Source organism: Phyllopteryx taeniolatus, unplaced genomic scaffold (genome assembly GCF_024500385.1).
Source record: "Phyllopteryx taeniolatus isolate TA_2022b unplaced genomic scaffold, UOR_Ptae_1.2 contig_24, whole genome shotgun sequence".
Classification (NCBI taxonomy): Eukaryota; Metazoa; Chordata; class Actinopteri; order Syngnathiformes; family Syngnathidae; genus Phyllopteryx; species Phyllopteryx taeniolatus.
Window position 1 is genome coordinate 1,034,246 of NW_026903162.1, and position 21,515 is coordinate 1,055,760.

General features: G+C 43.1%; 1 protein-coding gene across 4 annotated transcripts in view; it reads left to right on the forward strand.

Annotated features, from left to right (window-relative positions):
- znf408 (zinc finger protein 408) overlaps positions 1 to 2,564 on the forward strand; it is a 65,888-nt gene extending 63,324 nt beyond the window's left edge. For all 4 annotated transcript variants that reach the window (XM_061765013.1, XM_061765014.1, XM_061765015.1 and 1 more), the window contains one exon: positions 139 to 2,564. In XM_061765013.1, the coding sequence (XP_061620997.1) occupies positions 139 to 761 (623 nt within the window). In that variant the 3' untranslated portion in view covers positions 762 to 2,564. The remainder of the gene's footprint in view (positions 1 to 138) is intronic.
- Positions 2,565 to 21,515: the final 18,951 nt, after the last annotated feature.

Below are 21,515 nucleotides of genomic sequence, written 5' to 3' on the forward strand. Positions count from 1 at the left end.
AGACCACATTTTATAACCAATTTATGCATACATTTAATACATTTGTAAGTGTTCACGTACTTTTTACTCCTACTGTACCTCCTAAAAATAATTTAACTGTTAACTTTTATTGTGTGTGTGTGGGGGGGGGGTTACTAGGTTACACTATGGCCACAAAGCTGAGGAGACACATTAAATCTTCACATGTGACAGAGAAGCCCTACAGGTGCCACTGCGGTGCTTCCTACACTCTGAGACAAAGTCTATTGAGGCATCAAGTGCAGCACCAATCACAGGAGGAAACAGAGGAGGAGCTCAAGGAAGCATTGAGGCAGAAGGCTAAACCACCTATGCAAGAATATGCAGCAGTAAACTCTCATCACCCAAAGCCAGTCAAAGGTAGACCCAAGAAAGGAGCTGAGGATGGCAGAGTACAAAGAAGAAGACGAGGAAAGGGAGAAGAAAAGGGGTCAGGAAAAATTGTAAGGAGATCTGAGACTGCAATTTCGGCTGGAAGAGATAGAAAAGCTTCAAGTGACACCCAGCACGCTGTTGTATTTGTTCACACTGACAATACAGCTACACCAAGGTACGGCCCTCTGCTGCTCACCTCATTGAACTTGCATTCAGGAACAGGACAGGAGCTGTTCGAGGTGGTGATCTCAGAAGGTGCGGAGCAGTGCTTTGTTGTCCAGGGGCAGCAGACGGTAGGAGATCTGATGATCGTACAAGAGGAGGAGCTCTGTTCTGTGGCCCAGACAGTTGAGATAAACACTTTGTAGCTTTAAATAACTTACATTATGTGTTGAGCAAACAACATTAGACAGAAATTGCCTTTTGATTTAATATATTAGTGCTACATTTGATGCCCACCGAAAGTGTAATATTCAAAAGTACTCACACTGTACTGAAGTAGAAGTAGATATGTTTGTGTAAAATAAGATTGGTTAGAGTAGAAGTACAGCACTCTGATACTTAAGTACAATTGATAAAAGTACAGAAACTAAAATGTACAAAAAATACAAACGTAGAAATTATGTTTTACTGTCAATTATATGCAATACTCCTTTTAATAACAATAAAAATAAAACTTATCTGTGCACAAAATAGTTTCCCCTTTTTATTAACTTCAATTGTGCTCATGCTTTGAAATAAAAATGTCACATTTGTTTTTTTTTTAAAACCAGGATTTAACTAGCGATGGTTTGACTTATGCTATCAAAGCAGCGTGTTCCCATTGCTTTGCTACCACTATGAACTGACTAACAAAAAAAATGCTAAATTAGCGAATGATGTTTTTATTCCGATGAGAGTGAGAATTTTATTAACACAGTTTTTTTAGGCCAGCACAATGCATTTGCCACAAATCATCTTTGTAGCAAACTACATCAACCAGTTCTCTGAAGGGAGAACATGCAAACTCCACACACACTCATCACAGTACAGAATTTGCTCTTATCAAAGTGCTAAATGATATAAGGTTGAATACTGACTCGGGAATGTTGTCAATTCTGGTCTCAGTGCGGCTTTTGATACTACACTTTTTGATTCTGCTAAACAGGTTGGAAACGTGGGTAGGACTAAATGGAACAGTCATTAAATGCTTTAGGGCCTTCCCCTGAGGAAAGGAGTTATTTTGTAACCATTGGAAGTGTTTGATCTCATCGAATGGCGCTTCGGTCGGCCTCAGGACCTCCCTGGGTTCTGGGGGGTTGATGGGGTCCCCTGGTTGGGTCCCCTGCTGGACGGGCTCGCTGACTCGGCCCCCAACCCCCCGTTGTCGGTGGGAGGGGCTCACCTTTCCTCGATGTGCCGGCTTAGCAACTCCGTACACCAGTTGACGAACATGCATGAGATATGGTGTTGATTCACTAATAGGTTCGATAGACACACTATAGGCTTTAATTACTTGTGCTGGGATCACTAACAACAACACGGGTTATACTAACATATCAACTCGCAGGTTCTTACAGGTGTTTAGACACTAAAAAAAGAATCCCACCGCACCACTCGTCAGTAGCACTGCCTTGCTCATTTTCCCACATTCTGTCCTGCCCTTTTCTGTCCTCTCATCTTGTTCTCTTGGTCAGTTATTGCATGTCCTCACCAGGTGCGATCGTCTACAAGGGGAGGAGATGGAAATTGTCAGATGCCCCCTAAAGCCAGTCGTCAATAGGTGGGGTGGGATGACCCTCTCTGGGTGGATGCCTGAGGCCACCGTCCAGACGCCCTTTTGAACGCCACGTGCAGTTGGGGTAGTAGTCTCGCCACGCTGCACTATTTGCATATCTGTTGTTGACGAATACTGGCCATTCATGCCAGAGTAGCATTTGCCCCACTTGCACACTGATTGAGGAGTATCTGCAACATTTGCACAATCAACATTGTCCCAGATTATCGCGCTACTAGTCACTTTAAACTGCATACACCCCTTGAAGTCTCGGCGCCCTTTGCACCGTGGTCATTGCACCGGACTATTGCTATATTAGTCATTCAAACTGCTCTAAGTGCTAGAGGACTCTACATCTTTTTGCACAATTGTCAAAAAAATAAATTAAATAAAATAAAAAAATTTACCGACATTACCAGATAACTAGCAACCCTTTATTGCTCAGTGACTGTTTTTCTCAATGTCTTTATGTCTCAAAAGTGTTCTCTGTCAGTTGGCTGTCTGTTGTCGTACTAGAGCGGCTCCAACTACCGGAGACAAATTCATTGTGTGTTTTTTTGGACATACTTGGCAAATAAAGATGATTCTGATTATTCTGATTCCATGTGTTGCCATATGAATGAAGATTATATTAATATGGCAACACATATAGACGCTGAAATCAGGGCCAGTGCCTTCAGACTCAAGATTGCTGGCAGATGTCAAATACACAAAATGGAAATGTCTGATCCTTTTTTTTTTTTTTTTTGTAACCAATCTGAGCCAATCAGATTTCAGATTCAATAAACAGCGCCATTGAGCAGACCCCCGTTGACATTAGAATTTGTGATACACCGAAATGAAAATTCTTGACCGAAACTGATTTAACCCAAGGCCAAAACCGAAAGCCATCCATCCATTTTCCTTACCGCTTATCCTCACTAGGCTCGCGGGGTTACTGGAGCCTGTCCCAGCTGACTCTGGGCGAGAGGTGGGGTACACCCTGAACTTGTCGCCAGCCACTCACAGGGCACAAATACACAACCATTCGCACGTACGGGCAATTTAGACTCTTCAATTAACTTCCCATGCATTTTTTTGGGATGTGGGAAGAAACCGAAGTACCCGGAGAAAACCCACGCAGGCACGGGGAGAACATGGAAACTCCACACAGGCGTGGCCGGATTTGAACCCGGGTCCTCAGAACTATGAGGCAGATGTTCTAACCAGTCGTTCACCAAAACAGAAAGCCGAAACACCGAAATAAACTATAAATCAATTAATCATTAATTATAATATAAATAAATCACCCACCCCCTCCATTATTATAAAACTATGCCAATTATTAGTAAAATTGCATTAATGGCTATGACTGCAGAGCTGTCAACCTATAGAAATTAACTTCCAGAACAATTTGTCTGAATTTCCAAATTTTTAGAAATGTCAAAAACATTACCGTAGGACAGCTATTGCAGTATATTATGTAATAGGATAAAAAAAAAAATAAAATAATATCCATACTGTTGAATTTCACAACATAATAATCATTACATAACAACATAATCATTACTCTATAATCGTAATTGTTAATAAATTATGGCTTCAATATTTGTTATTTTAATTGCATCAACCTTGGAATGGCGGGCGTGTTTGCAGCCAAATGCCTTCTCTTGCATGTTATTTTTGTATTTTCTGTATCCATTACTGCTGCTGCCTACATTGCGGGGCTATAAAAGTTATATTATAAAGATTTATTATATTAATGTACGTATAAATTATAGGTTCATTTTCTCAAGTGACGTAGCAGCGGTGACGTACTAATTCTTTTCCGGTTACCCGTCCCAGTTATGGCTGTCTAGCATCGTATCTTACAGTATTTCCCTCGAGAAACACTTACTAATTTGCCTGCTATTTTGCTCTTCAGAGGTGGCTATTCAACGATATAACGCGATTCCAGCCAGACCAATGTGACAAATGTACTGTACCACCCAATCACTTATTTTGGTGTTTTGTGACTTTATGTGATAGCTTAGCGATTTACATAGTGTTCCGATCTGTCTTGTCTTAACCTCTGCCTGTCCTTTTTTGATAACGATAGTTGTCGAAAGGTTTATTCACTGTCATGGCGGCGATAATGAGTGACTTATGCTGCGTTGAGAACAGATGTGAGGTACATGTTTGCCTCCGCGGCTCAGCATCGTATTTAGTCACATTAGCTGTAGCTCGTAGGTAGCTGGGGCAAAATAGCAGACAAGTATTCCCCTTATAATTATTCCCAGTCAGTTCAACTGAATATTCAGCAATGCTTTATAGGGCATTGCTTGGTAATAGTAAATTATCCTTTACTCTGAGTCACACACACTCACGTCCGCCAGCCGTCAGTTTACAACATGTGAGATTTTATGCATGACATGTGACATGTTATTTCGGAAGTTTTAGCTCAGTTAAAAAAAGTATTTTGGTCCGAAACCGAAAATGCACTTTTGGGCTATTTTTGGCCAAAACATTTTGGCGGCAGAATTTCGGTAAATCAAGAGTTTGAATTGTTCCATCCTTTGATTGGTTTAGAGCTACTCGAGTGGAATTTCTCTGCATTATGTGAAGCTGGTGGCTGAGCAAGGGGACGGACATGATGGAAATGATGGTTAAAAATTAATTTTCAAGGCAGAGTTTTCAAGACAAACTGGACATTGTGACAAGTCGGACAATGCTTGTAGCTGGCTGGCATGTATCACTGGTAAATAATTTATTTGCCACTTCAACAACGGAAATCTTACAGTCGGAAAGATGTTCATACTAGGCATTACGGTAACATGCCGCCAACGTGCTGTGTGGACCAACTTCAAAATAAAAGCTGAACAAATAATACATGGACATCAATGCTTTGGATTTGAAATAATGACATAAAATAATCTCTCTGATATCACACAACCAGTCCACTCCTGGGAGAAAGTAAATTATCCCAAGATTTCCCCAGGAAGGTTCTGAAGTTTCATTAGAATATAACCTTCATATGTCTGCCATTGTGCCTGTTTTAAAAAAGAAAAAAATTTAAATAATTATTTGGTTATCCTAGAACCATTCCAGTTCTGGGGGACACTGGACCTTCCCAGGTCTCCAACTAAAGGATTTTCAAACAAAAGTCCACATAATTTAAAAAAATGTTTAAAAATAAGGTTCTGAAGTTTCATTGGAAAATGAATTAAATTTTAAACCTGCATGTCTTCCTTGATGTCTGATTTAAAAAAAAATAATAATAATTTAAATACAGTGTTCCCTTGCCACTTCGCGCTTCACGTTTTGCGGCTTCAGTGCTTCGCGAGTTTTTCCAAAATATTAATCAAAAAAATAATAATTCATCAAAAAATAAAAATGAAAAAATACAGCCATATCAGCAACCATATTGCGGAAAGACGCGTTGTTTCATGTTGATGCACAAGAGAGAAGGTTTCCCTGCATGCCAAACAAAGAGATAAGTTGACTCAGAGGCTTTGTACATGCCTGTACTGTACTGTACATGCCACGGGCTCTCATACAAGGCACGTGATTGGTTCCCGGCGCGACATCGACCAATGAGAGCACGAGTGGATTTATCCCATGAGTTGATTGGCTGCGCATCATCGCAGCCTCACCCAGCATCTTCCCTTGTTGTGTCTCGCCAGTCTCGTCCAGACTGTTGACTGTCTCGCATACTGTATCTTAGTGTTGTGTTCGTGATAACTTTTTTTAAGCAGTAGCTTTAGCAGGGACGCCCAGATTTATCTTATCCACTTCATCCAGCTCTTATGGGGGGGATCCCGAAGCATCCCCAGGCCAGCCGGGAGACGTAGTATCTCCAGCTTGTCCGGTGGGAGGAACACATCACCAGGGAGGCGTCCAGGAGGCATCCTAATCAGATGCCCGAGCCACCTCATCTGGCGCCTCTCTATGTGGAGGAGCAGCGCCTCAACTCTGAGCCCCTCCCAGATGACCGAGCTTATCACCCTATCTCTCAGGGAGAGCCAGGACACTCTACAGAGGAAACGCATTTCGGCCGGTTGTATCCAGGATCTTGTTCTTTCGGTCACGACCCACAGCTCGTGATGATAGGTGAGGTTAGGAACGTAGATTGACCGGTAAATTGAGAGCTTCGTCTTTCGGCTTAGCTCCTTCTTCACCACAACGGACCGATACAAAGTCTGCATCACTGCAGACGCACTGATCCGCCTGGCCATCGCCAGTTACATTCCTGCCTCACTCCTCCACTTGGAGCAGGATCACATCCCCGGCCTGGAGAGGGCACTCCACCATTTTCCGACTGAGGACCATGGTCTCAGATTTGGAGGTGCTGATTTTCATCCCAGCCATTTCACTCTGCTGCGAACCACTTCAGTAAGAGCTGGAGATCACGGCCTGATGAAGCCAACAGAACCGCATCATCTGCAAAAAGCAATGATGGAACACTGAGGTCACCAAACCCGACCCACTCTATACCTCGGCTCCGCCTAGAAATTCTGTCCATAAACGTTATGAACAGAATCGGTGACAAAGGGCACCCTTAGCGGAGTCCAACCCTCACCGGAAACGAGTCTGACTTACGGATATGGTCGAACGCCTTCTCCAAGTCCACAAAACACGCAGACTGGTGGGGCGAACTCCCATGAACCCTCAAGGACCCTGCCGTGGGTGTAGAGCTGGTCCACTGTTCCACGGCCAGGACGAAAATCACACTGCTCCTCCTGAATCTGAGATTCGACTTCCCGACGGACATTCCTCTCCAGCACCCCTGAATTGACCTTACCAGGGAGGCTGAGGAGTGTGACAAGATATTTAATGTTCAAACTTATAAACTTTATTGTGTTTAGCAAATAATCATTAACTTTGCAACACGTTCCAAAAAAGGTCTGTATGTCCGTTTAAAGATCGGATCTGACGTTTAAGCATTAGCCGAGCAACAAGGATGTTTTGTATTACGGCCTCTAGTTGGTACATGCGTGTAATAACGTACATTTGGATTAAATCCGCTGCTGCAGAGAAACGCAAGTGTTGATACCAGACAGACGTACTTGTTTTGCACGGCAGCAGCTAATCAGTGCCATTGATTTGTTGTCCTTGTCTGACTTTTCTCATGGAGATTTCACTGCTCTCGCTCAATAAAAGCATCTAGGCATTAAGTTAAGAAAATTGCATCAATTCCAACTGGGGACTGATCTTTACTTATTTTTCTGGTATTTGAATCCCATCTGAAAATTGATCTTTTTCACCTAGTCAATGCTTTATGGGCTCTAGCTCAAAACAAACTTCCAATCGGTTTTGTGCTGGAGGGTCACATATTGGTATTCATCGCAAATAAGACAAAATGCCACTCACTCTTTCTCTGTTATTGCATGCATTGTTGCATTGTACACAGTGCATTTTCAACCTGGGCCTTCAGTGGGGTCTTAAGTTGTTGCGACTTAAGTGAAAAGAATAAACCCTTTTCCGGGTTGAAACAAGCTAGCCGCACTGTCCTCACAATGTCAAATTTTTCTAGAAAAATCTGCTTTGAAAATGAATTTTTAATCATGTCCGTTAGTATGTCTTTAAAGCACCTTTGCACATCTCAATCAGTCGAGTGAGTGAGTTTGCGGCAGAGCGACACCCTCTGTTGTTCTCATCAACCAATCAGAGGATGGGATAATGCAGCCTTAACTCAACGCCATAACGAAGGCGGATAGGGAGGTGAAAATAGCGAATCTGACATCTGATTATAGGTCATAATAATTCAAGTAAATCCTTTTCAAGAACAATTAACTTTCAATTGTAAAGAACATTGGCATTGTAATGTAGAACAATACATATCTTAGAGAAATAAATAAAATAACAAAAATGTCACAAAAAGTGGATACATTAATTACTGTATGTACTTCCTGCCATCTAATAGAAGAGCATTTATCTGTTCTGTCTGTCACTATGCATCACTGGCTTAAATAGATGAACAAAGATACATTATTTCTTGTAAATAACTAATTTTTTGAGCAATTAAATAAAATTTTATAATTTCCCATGGCACACCTGAAGAGCGCTCACAGCACACTAATGTGCACACTTGTTGAGAATCACTGGTATAGAGTTATTAACCCGCTTAAGAGGCCCAAAAATATTTTTATTAAAAGCCTGCTAAATTTGAATGAATAAAAAATTTATGTACGTGGAAGCATTTGGGCGGCACGTTGGCCGACTGGTTAGAGCGTCAGCCTCACAGTTCTGAGGACCCGGGTTCAATCCCCGGCCCCGCCTGTGTGGAGTTTGCATGTTCTCCCCGTGCCTGTGTGGGTTTTCTCCGGGCACTCCGGTTTCCTCCCACATCCCAAAAACATGCATTAATTGGAGACTCTAAATTGCCCGTAGGCATGACTGTGAGTGCGAATGGTTGTTTGTTTCTATGTGCCCTGCGATTGGCTGGCAACCAGTTCAGGGTGTACCCCGCCTCCTGCCCGATGACAGCTGGGATAGGCTCCAGCACGCCCGCGACCCTTGTGAGGAGAAGCGGCTCAGAAAATGGATGGATGGATGGATGGAAACATTTGGCCTTTGTCACTGTTATTAAATCAGATGCCATGCATTTTAATTTCACTTTTATTTATGATTTACTTGGAGCCCTGGGATGGTCTAGTGTCACCAGAGCTGGAGGGAAATAGAACACAATTTTTGACTGCCATTTACCCCGATTTCAAAAAAATATGTAAAGAAAAAAAATCCTTTGGTTATCCCAGAACCACTCCAGTCTGAAATCTGCAAGATTAGTTAAACTAAGTGCAGGAGGCTCCAGTCACTTGACAACAAGCAGCACTTTGGCTGATATAATAAATAATTTTCAAAAAAGAGGCTTGAAAGTGTATATTGCCACTACGAGTTAGAGTTTACTTGAAAACTAACTTTAAAACAAAGAGAATGACACGTTACACGTTATGTACTTGAAGCAAGCACAGCCTCTAAGCATACAGTACGATGGAAAATACCGCAGCCACGAGGGCAAACAATTATTATTACACAAAAATTAAATACATTCACGCCACCCAGGTATTTATAAGAATTTGAAGCTGTGGACATGAGATTGCTAGAGCGGTTAGGGAGATCTGCAGAAAATGCAAGCAATTGATGGATGAGGATTCACTTGAAAGCAGCTTGATCGGTTATATTATATCGGTTTATTAAGAGAGACCTGAATGTCATGTAGGGTGAAATTGGTTAGAGCGTCTGCCTCACAGTTCTGAGGACCGGGGTTCAATCCCCGGCCCCGCCTGTGTGGAGTTTGCATGTTCTCCCCGTGCCTGTGTGGGTTTTCTCCGGGCTCTCCGGTTTCCTCCCACATCCCAAAAACATGCATGGTAGGTTAATTGACAACTCTAAATTGCCCGTAGGTGTGAATGTGAGTGTGAATGGTTGTTTGTTTGTATGTGCCCTGCGATTGGCTGGCAACCAGTTAAGAGTGTACCCCGCCTCCTGCCCGATGATAGCTGGGATAGGCTCCAGCACGCCCGTGACGCTATTGAGGAGAAGCGGCTCAGAAAATGGATGGATGGATAATTGGGAACTGGAACACAGTAAGTGGATTTCCATTCATTTTTATGGGGAAATATGTTTTGAAATAAGAGCATGGTCACCGAACGAATTAAACTGGGGCCTTGGCTGCTGACTGAAGGCCCACATCCGAAATATACCCCCCACCACTGCATTTACATGGCAACACATAGAAGCTGAAATCTGACTGGACAAAAAAAAATAATAATCTACATATACCGAACTGTACATGACTGGAAGTTGGGCAGGCAAGACACTGTGAAATGAAGACAAAATACTGTTGGAAAAAATATATATATTATTATAAATAATATTATTATTAGGGTTGGGACTTTAATGCATTAATCACAATTAATTAATTACATATTAGTTAAAAAATGTACGCATTTTGTATTCCAAACATCGTGGAACCTTTTGTCAGTGCATGATTTCCTGGTACACCGATTACACCATAGGTGTCAAACACAAGTTCCAGGGTCCAGTGTGGAGTTTGCATGTTCTCCCTGTGCCTGCGTGGGTTTTCTCCGGGCACTCCGGTTTCCTTCCACATCGCAAAAACATGCATGGTAGGTTAACTGAAGACTCAAAATTGCCCATAGGTGTGAATGTGAGTGCGAATGGTTGTTTTGTTGATATGTTCCCTGCGATTGGCTGGCGACCAGTTCAGGGTGCACCCCGTCTCTCGCCCAGAGTCAGCTGGGATAGACTCCAGCATGCCCGTGACCCTAGTGAGGATAAGCGGTATGGAAGATGAATGAATGAATGAGTCCCACCCCAAACAAACATATAATAATAAAAATATTAATAATAATTAATAATGTAGTTAAGTTGTAATTAAAGGTGAGTGCTTTTGATAGTGTTTCGGCCAGCCGACAAGGCTCTGATGGCCCTCACTTCACACAACTCGTTCTAACCCACCCCTTGCTCCTTGAGTTGAACACGACTACAGTAGTCAAGTGTTGCTCTTACCGAGTTACAAATTCTAGCTCAAAGCTCTAACACACAGTGAATGAAAAACACCATTGACAAGCTAAGGAAAATTAGCATCGAACTCGTGGCACTTATAGCTATCAAAATAATGAATATTGGTACACAAAAATTGTATAAACATATACAAACGGGCAATATAACAGTAACCTCACTCAGGCATATATTTTTCAAACTCTCAAAAATTACTTTTTTTGTAACTGCGTATCTCATTGCATGCACTACACTGTCTCTTAATAAGTCAAGACGCGCACAGTGCAGTTACTTAATGTAACCCATTCTCTGAGTAATCTCACTTGATCAAACCTTTTCTAACATTTCATACTACAAAATAAGTAAATTATGTATGATTATTGCTGATATCGGATCGGACGGCCAAAACTCAAGGGTGCGATATCCGTATTGGATCGGAAGTAAAGAAATTGGATCATGGCATCCCCATTTACATGTATTGTTCTTTCCTGTGTTTGTGTTTTTGTTTGTTTACTGTGTTCAGCATTTTGGTCAACAGTGTTCTTAAAGCGCTCTATAAATAAAGATGGATTATATTGGAGTGGAGAAAAGAGAAATGCAAATCAAAATGCTGTCGGTGGTCAAACAGCAGATGTGGTAGTTGTCACATTTTAGTGCTGTCACACAAGAGAGGAGAGCATCTATTATAAAACTACAGACCCTTTCCAAAAAAATTTTTATATCATATAACGGTTTATTTATTTCCATAATTCCACTCAAAAAGTTAAACTTTCATAGATTATAGATTCAGGGCCCACAATTTAAACAATTTCAAGTATTTATTTATTTATTTATTTTTACATAATTTAATCTTCCAGCTCATAAAACCCACAAAATCAGGAATTAAAAAAATTTGAATACGGTGAAGAAATCACCATTTACTTCTCAGTTTTTGTAGGAAAAAAAAGAAAGAAATTACGGTCACGTTAAATCCTTGATCCTTGATGCTTGCTTTAAGTTCTTCTTTGTTTTTGGGTCTGGTGCACCTCATTTTCCACTCCATAGATTCTCAATGGGGTTTAGATCCGCCTGGCCAGTCAAACACTGTGATGGCATGGGCATCAAACCAGGTTTTGGTTCTTCTGGCAGTATGAGCAGGGGCCAGGTCCTGCTGGAAGATGAAATCTGCATCTCCATACAGATCCTCAGCTGAAGGAATCATGAAGTCCTCTAAAACATTCTGGTAGACTGTTGCGGTGACCTTGGATTTAAGAAAGCAGTTTACCAACACCTGCACTGGACATTGCACCCCAAATCATGACTGACTGTGGATATTTCACACTGGAGCTCAAGCAGCTTGGGTTCAGTTCTTCACCCGTCTTCCTCCAAACCCTTGGACCTTGATTCCCGAATGAATCGGAAAAGAGGACCTTGGACCACTGGCCAACAGTCCAGTCCTTGTTCTTGGCCCAGTTGAGACGCTTCCTACATTGGCTCAGGCTCAGAAGTGGCTTGACCCGAGTAACCCGACAGTTGTAGCCCATCTCCCGGATGCGTCTGAATGCGGTGGTTTTTTGAAGCTGTGCGTGTACTACACACCAGTTTAACATTAGACCCCTTGGCGGCATAGTGGTGGTTCCTGTTCATGCTGATTTTCAGAGTGCTCGCTGGACCAATGCTGCAAAGCACTCCCAGGAGGACAAAACTGACAAACCCAATGACATCAGTAACTTGTTCACATTATTACAAGTATAAAAGTTAACAATCGGCAATGTTTGCAATGCCACATTAAAACACACCATACTATTTAGCTCATGTGGAAGGGTGATACGCACACATAAATGCAACACAATTCTATTTCACTAAATTAAGGATACCTTACCTGCTCAACTTTTCCGAAGAAAAGGCGACACACTCCAACAGGAGCAACACACTGTCTTCTTCATTGGCCTTTGTACACATTCAAAGTGAAACACACACACAGCACTCATCATACCTTTTGTTTTCAGACACATCAAGGTGAAAATGACTCCATAAAATCCTCCACAGGTGTGTCCTGCAATGGCCCATCGCTCATTTCCAGCAGACCACAATTCATTTCCAATTCCTAGATCATATGTGATTTTATTACTTGAATTAAGTAAGTTTATGTGGCGTGCACGGGGCCGTGTGGTGGTGTGTATGACCAGAGATTAAGAACATGGTAGCCATTTGTCAGCGTGTTTTTCATGAAAATGTGTCGAAATTGGTTAACTTACCTCACCACATCACAGTACCGTGGTAAGATCTCAACCAGACCCTCCTCTGCGGCCACCTGCAGCAAGCAGCAGCCGACCTTACCATTTGGGAATATGACATCTGTTGAAGATTTTCTACACCACACTGTCACCTGTAACTCATAAAGCAGATTCACTGGCACAAAGGTTAGTGGGACAGCACTTATTTAAGAGAAACTGATGGGTGTATATCCTATTAAAATTACACTTTTACTGACATGCCGAAACAGTAGTTTCAGGTTTACGCGAAAATCCAACTACACTGGATTTTAATCAAATGGAAAAAAAATTTATTTCACTATGCTAATTTAATAACCTGTTCCTACTCATATCCTCTAGTTTTGTGTATGTATTTTTATTTTCTTAAACTTTTCTAAACATCCACCAACGTGGATAAATAAAACACATGATCAAAACCACAATGCGGCCGCCATTGTGACCACCACAGATTATTTACATATTTACAACCAAGGAACAACCCTGACTTGCTCCCCCTCTGCGTCGGCAGCCTCCCTTTGCAAGAAAACTAGCATTCATTAATGCATGACATTCGGCAACTTGGGTGGTGCCTGGGAGTGGCTCAACGGTGGAGGGCTCCTCACAACTCCTCTTTGTCTGAACATAGTAAAGAATTAGTACAAAATACCATGCATCTCGCACGGTGTGGGACTGGTTAGTCTGCCTCACAGTTCTGAGGACCGCGGTTCAATCCCCGGCCCCGCCTGTGTGGAGTTTGCATGTTTTCCCCGAGCTTGCGTAGGTTTTCTCCGGCACTCCGGTTTCCTCCCACATCCCAAAAACATGGGTGGTAGGTTAATTGACGACTCTAAATTGCCCGTAGGTGTGAATGTGAGTGTGAATGGTTGTTTGTTTGTATGTGCCCTGCGATTGGCTGGCAACCAGTTCAGGGTGTACCCCGCCTCCTGCCCGATGATAGCTGGGATAGGCTCCAGCACGCCCGCGACCCTAGTGAGGAGAAGCGGCTCAGAAAATGGATGGATATCATGCATCTCACAACAACTCCTTAATTTCAATGGTCTGCCAAATTTAAAAGACGACAGAGACAATTTGGTCCTGGCCTTTTGTTCGTCGTCTCTTTCTGGCGCTGTGGCGTCACACAAGCCAAACAGCCTGTTCATTCGGCATTGTGTGCTATTGTTCCATGCTGTTGTTCCTGTCCTAGTATATTTGTTGTCGTATGATTTAATGATGTCACGATGGTTTATTGTGTGGCATTTGGTTGTACAAATGGTTCAGGCAGCGGCCAGAGTTTTTTTCTTGGGCTTTCCAAGTGAAGAAGGAATACGTGACCAGTGGATAGTGAAAGTCACTTGCCAGGGGAAGAAACGTGGTCAGTTATGGGGTCCTAGCAAGCATTCCAAACTCTATGCCGATCACTTCGAACCGACGTCTTTTGAGAAAGCATTGGATACACAGGTGTAGTTAGGCAGAGGCTGAAACCAGCTGCGGTGCCAACTATTTTTCCTAGGCCATCGGGACCTCCTCCACCAGCAAGAAAACAAATTCTCGCAACCGCCACGATGCAGCGGCGAAGCGGCGCAGACAAGATGTCCGCATTTCCTTGTATATACCTACGACTCTATTATGGTTACTCTATTATGGTTACTATGCACTGGGGAGTAGGAAAAAAAGTTTGGAGTTTGCTAAAAAAACACCTGAAGCACTCCGAGATGGTGAGAAATAAGATTCTCTGGTCTGATGAGACCAAGATAGATTTTGGGCCTTAATTCTAAGCGGTATGTGTGGAGAAAACCAGGCACTGCTCATCACCTGTCCAATACAGTCCTAACAGTGAAGCATGGTAGTGGCAGCATCATGCTGTGGGGGTGTTTTTCAGCTGCAGGGACAGGGAGACTGGTTGCAATCGAAGGAAAGATGAATGTGGCCAAGTACAGGGATATCCTGGACGAAAACCTTCTCCAGAGTGCTCAGGACCTCAGACTGGGCCGAATGGTCACCTTCCAACAAGACCATGATCCTAAGCACACAGCTAAAATAACAAAGGAGTGGCTTCAAAACAACTCCGTGACTGTTCTTGAATGGCCCAGCCAGAGCCCTGACTTAAACCCAATTGAGCATCTCTGGAGAGACCTGAAAATGGCTGTCCACCAATGTTCATCATCCAACCGGACAGAACTGGAGATGATCTGTAAGGAGGAATGGCAGAGGATCTCCCAAATCCAGGTGTGAAAAATCAATCCCAAAAAGACTCATGGCTGTATGAGCTCAAAAGGGTGCTTCTACTAAATACTGAACAAAGGGTCTGAATACTTACGGCTGTGTGATATTTCAGTTTTTCTTTTTCAATAAAGCTGCAAAAATTTCAACTATTCTGTTTTTTTCTGTCAATATGGGGTGCTGTGTGTACATTAATGAGTAAAAAAAATGAAATGATTTTAGCAAATGGCTGCAATGTAACAAAAAGTGAAAAATTTAAGGGGGTCTGAATACTTTCTGTACCCACTGTAGAATGATTGTTTAAACTCTAGTCATGGCACATCAACTGCTTATTGTCCAATCTAACATTTTGTACTGGTTGGTTTCAAATCAAGACGAACCATTATCAAAGTCTTGCGGCTGACATGACACAGACGCCTAGGCATATATTTGGAATATTTCTGCAGAGTTCGTGAAATATCAAAACCGACATTTATCTTCAGTTAAAGAAAGTTCGAATGAGAGTCCACACATTGCAGTAACTCTTAAACGCCAGCTGGTGTCATCTGCGTTCCAAGTAATGTTCCCAGTGGTTGAGATTGTTCAACCTTTTGGTCAGTTCTGCACATCATAAGGGTCTTTGATGTCTGGAATCCAGATTCGAAAGGAAGCTGCCAATTAGTTAAAGGTCAAGCTGACATACGGCAGGCGTCCTTTGGTGGCCATCTCGCACAGCGGTGCGGCTTGGAAGAATGCAGTTTATCCGTAAATGAGAGTGTGAGGTGCTCCGTTCACGGAGAAATTACGTTTCAGTTTATCAATGATTGTAGCAGATGTTAAATCGCATAGTAGGTCAATCTCAAACCAGCCCGAGAATGAATCAACAAGTACCAGTGCCAATCGAAGAGGGAGCTCTGGAACAGGGTGTAGGTGAAGCGGCTTTTTCTGTTGGTGTGGTTTTGTACTGTTGCACACTGAACCCGCCTGCACTTCCTCATCAATGTCTTTTGTCATTGTCGACCAAAGAACAATGCCTCTCTCACCAGGATGTCCCCTGTGAAGAATGCATGTGTACATTTCTTGTAAGGACAGAGATATACATTTTTTTTTAACTTTCACAACAATGCCCACTTCAACAGTCAGTTCAGCCCAGAAAAGAAAAAAAGCACACACTGTATGTGAGAGACTGTGCAATTTCTCTGGCCAGCCACACCTGATTGAGTTGGTGAGCATGTGGAGAGTTGGATCAGTGACAGTGTGTTCTCTTAGTTCTTGCAAACGGGCAGATGACACGTAGCAGACTGACATCACATCAAAATCACCCACTTCATCCGCGAGTTGAATTTTGATGTGGCAGGGAGCCTTTGACAATGTGTCAGCTAAATGCATTTGTTTTCCGCTCTTGTACTCGAGATCAATGTATTTTTTAAGCCTTAGCATCATGTGTAGTAGTCTAGCTGGGGCTGGAGGGATGGGCTTTTTGATAATCGTCACAAGAGGTTGGTGGTTAGTCTCGATAGTAATTGGTCTGCCATAGATTTAATCGTGAAATTTCCAACACGCAAACAGCACTACTAATAGTTCTTTTTCTATTTCGGCATATCGAGTTCCTGTACCCGTGAGGGTCCGCGAGGCCTAGGCTACAGGCTTGCCTTCATGCAGGCACGCTGCACCAAGTCCAAATCACAAGTAAATGTGACAGGTTTGTGAACATCATAGTAGGAAAGTACTGAGTGGTCGGACATGTGCTCTTTTAGAGTTTCGAAAACACACTGCTGCAGTTCGTGCCATGTACACTGTGTCTTTCAGTGAGTTGTCGGGGTGGAGTAGAGATTTCACTGAAATTGGGGATCAATTTCTCAAGGCTGTTTACCGTACCAAGAAATCTGTACCTGGGACATCGGTTGTCACTGGCCTGTCGCTGATTTCTTTTGTCATAGATGGGTCAGCTTTTAAACCCTGAACAGTAACAACATGATCAAGATAACTGACCTGGTTCAGCCTGAACTTGCATTTGATGGGGTCGAGTCTCAACTTGACCTCTCTGACTCTGTTGAGTACTTTTCTCCGGTTTGCATCTTGCACCTGCATGTCCTTGCCTCCAACGAGTATAATAATTGCACAGGGGTATCCAGTGAGGACCTGCTCCATTGAGCGCTGGAATATCTCACTGGCACAGTTGATTCCAAACGACATTCGCAGGAACCCATTGCGACAAAAACAGCTTCTGAACCCATTGCGACAAAAACAGCTTCAGTTATTATTGAGGATTTGTAATCCAGGATATCTGGCAGAACGGGTTCTAAGCATCAAGGACAGAGAACACTGTAGCGTGAGACATTTGTGATGTAACCTCATCTACTATGTGCATTGGGGGATGTTGTCTTTTCAAAGATTTGTTTAAGTCCTTAGGATTGATACAAATCCTGATTTCCTTTTTGTCCTTTTTGTTGGTGGCGACCATAGAGGATACCCAGTCAGTGGGCTCTGAGACCGGTGTGATGACACCTAACTCCTGCATTTTGTCCAGTTTGGTCTCTCAGTGCGATAGGAATGCGGTGTGCAGAGCATACTACCGGTCTCACCTCTGGGTCAAGTGTCATTGAATAAGTGACTGGTAGCTTCCCTATCTCATTTGTAAAAAGGTCACTATATTCCCCTTTGATTTGCTGAGTGAAATCTTGAATCATGGAGACATTCACTTGATGGATGTCTTTGCTGATAGAGACGAGTCCAATTTGTAGCGAAGCATTCAGTCCAAGCGGTGGCAGAACATTTTCGTCCATACATCCATTTTCTGTACCGCTTATCCTCACTAGGGTGGCGGGCGTGCTGGAGCCTATCTGAGCTAACTGCGGGCAGGAGGCGGGGTACACCCTGAACTGGTTGCCGGCCAATCGCAGGGCACATATAAACAAACAACCATTCGCACTCACATTTACACCTACGATCAATTTAGAATAGTATAGCATAAGTCAACAAATCCTACAGTTTGACCATATGCAACAATGTTAGTTGGTTTACTGCATGGCTATGATCTTTCATCTCTTAATTTTTTCGAAAGTCTTTGTAGAGAAGACATTGCATCTCGCACTTTAATTTCAACTGAAATTGTCATTAATCTGTAAGGTCGTGAAAGCATCTTATTTTTTCTGTGTTTGCGCAAAAGCTGAATCTCCTGTTGTCTCCATTGTTATTCCATTTACATTGGTTTCACTGTCGCCGTTCTTTGTTTGATCCAAATCCACCTGGTGGACTGACTTTCTCTGTCTTTGCCGATTACACTGAGGTTTGGATTTGCAGCACTTTCTAAAGTGGTTCATTTTCTTACATGCATTGCATTGTTGGCCAAAAGCTGGACATTTATTTATTTTTGCCATTTGACTACCACTGCAATTGTTAGTGACGAACTTTGAAGTGTTTGGTTCGCTGTTTAACTTGGCCTTGTCATAGTCTGTCCTTCTCACAATTTTGTTTTGTATAGCATCCACATTTGTAAGTTAACTAAGAGGGGACTTTAGCGTCTTTTGTGCTATTCTGTCACCTCATGGATTTGACAAATTGTAACAGCCTAAACTAGAGTCAGCCCATTGTCACGTAACAAACTTTTTCTGAGTTAGTCGTTATTTATGTCTCTGATAAGTTCTTTACAAAGCTCTCCAAAGTTGCAGCTCTTAGCTTTGATTTCTTAAATCGCTTACATAGGATTCAATGGTCTCACCAGCCATCGTTAAATTTGTTTGAGGGTTGCACATTTCCCTAAACTTTCTCTTGAGACGTTCTGGGTCCTCCTTGGGCTCCGCAGGGATGAGGACACGTCGCTCGTGGATATCTTCACTCACCTTTCACGCTCGATGGCTTCGGGTCCGGCCAGGTTCAAAAGAATGTAGGCTCGTGTAAGTGCTGGCTTGTCCGAGTGTGCCGCAGCGATTAAAATGTCGTACTCCTGCTGAAATATGCACCAGTTCTCCGCAATGTTGCAATCGAACATAAGCGTGTCGGGTCATCTGAAGCCGTCCGCCATATTGTGAAAAAAAAAAGTACCGTGCTAGCACAACGGTGCCGTTCGAAAATACTCACAACATACAGCCGCTCATGAAAAAAATGCAAGCCCAAGTCTTCTGGCACCATGTTATGTGTTGTGGTAATACAAGACGACAAGCTTGAATCAGAACTTGGCATTAGGTGGCAACCGACATTCAGCAGGTGCTTCCCTATCGGTAATTCACCTGCAACCAAGAACCTGCGGCCCAGACCTATGGACTCTGAGTAGGGCTACGGTTAGGCTATATTCAATATTACCGCAGTCACAGTCATTATTCTACAAAAGGCATTCATAGACAAGCGGCAATCATGTATTTTCCACGGAAATCGGCCAATCGTGATCGGTGGTCGATCGATCGGAGCACCACAATACTGTACAATGACATGACGTGTTCATTATATGCCCAAAGCATATTGTAAACAACCAAACATAAAATAGAAATAAACAAAAGCACAGTTACCGAGTGCGCCCTCTGAACACAATGCAAATGTCTCTGTACATGTACCATGCGTTCCTGCTTCCAGGTTTGTCTTGAGTGTCTTACCCACAGTTCCATAGTACAATCTCAAACTGAAACAGGATCATATGACCATGCACCATCAAAATAAAATGTCTTCACATCAAGGTTTATAAATATTACAACAAAACCATTTTGTATGGCACGTCCCACACAACTTTTATGTCTCTTGTTTATTGTCTTCTACTTATATTCATATTTATTTCGTTTTTTATTAATAGTTTTTGAAATACGTTCTGAACTCAAATTTATTTTGCATTTTCAAACAGCCATCCATCCATTTTCCGTACCGCTTATCCTCACAAGGGTCGCGGGCGTTATCTCAACTAACCCTGGGCAAGAGGGGTGTACACCCTGAACTGGTCGCCAGCCAATCATAGGAAACATCCAAACAAACAACCACTTGAACTAACGTTCACACTGACGTGCAATTTAGTCTTTCACTTAACCATGCATGTTTTTGGAATGTGCGAGGAAACCGCAGTACCTCGAGAAAACCCACACAGGCACAGAAAGAACATGCAAACTCCACACAGGTGAGGCCGGATTTGAACTCAGAACTGTGAACCAGATGTGCCAACCAAAACATCCATCCATCTATGTTCTTCACTTCTTATCCAAAGTAGGGTCACGGGCGTGCTGGAGCCTATCCGAGCTAACTGCGGGCAGGAGGCGGGGTACACCCTGAACTGGTTGCTAGCCAATCGCACGGCCCATTTAAACAAACAACCAGTCGGGGGCGCCTTATGTGTGCACCGAGTTCCAAAATCTGTAAATGTTGTTGTGTGACTTTAATGAGCGCTCCGCTTGACTGAGAGCATTTCCTGCCAACACGGTGCTTATATAGAGGAAGGCGGACGTGACTGAGGACAGCATGCGGACGTAAAGCGGGAAGGGTGCGCATGACAGAGGACGCTAAAGACAAGCCCCCAGGAGGTATATAGTTCCTGTATGTGCATCGGTTTGGCAAAGGACCCCCGAAAATGGCACCTACGAAGAGACGCGCTTACGAAGCACAGTTTCAATTGCAAGCTATTAGTTACGCGGACGAACATGGGAATCGAGCAGCCGCGAGAGAATTCAAGATCAACGAATCCACGGTTGGCAAGTGGAGGAAGCAGGAAAACGAGCTTCAATGGATTAATGAGCAAAGAACAGCCGGGAGAAGCGTCTCTACAGTCACCATTCGACTGACGGCAATAACGCTTGCAGAAGAAATGAAAATCCAACATTTTCAAGGAGGTCCGTCTCGGTGCTTTAGTTTTATGAACCGGCGCCATCTATCCATCTGGGCAAGGACTACTGTGGCGCAGCAATTTACGGCGGATTACAAGGAAAAGATGGCCATCTTCCGCTTCTACTGCAGTAAAAAGATAGCTGACAAACACATCCAGCCCAACCACATCACCAACATGGACGAGGTGCCACTCACTTTCGACATCCCGGTGAACTACACTGTAGAGAAGAAGGGGACCAGCACGGTAGCGATACGCACAACGGGGCACGAGAAGTTGGCTTTTACTGTTGTGCTTGGTTGCCATGGTAATAGCAGAACCTGCCACCTACGGTGATTTTTAAGAGGAAGATGCTGCCTAAAGAAAAGTTTCCAGCCAAAGTCATCGTTAAGGCCAATCAAAAGGGCTGGATGGACGAGGAGAAAATGAGAGAGTGGCTGAGTGAGATGTACGTAGAGAAACCGGTTGGTTTTTTTCCATGCGTCACCGTCCCTGTTGATCTGTGACTCCATGCACGCCCATCTCACAGAAAAACATCTGAAAAACAAAGTGCAACTAAGCCTGGGAGGCAACGCCGGGTGAGTTACGCCACCATATGTGGATGCTTGGGCTAAGGTATCTGCTTCCATTGTTGTCCGAGCTTTCGCGAAAGCCG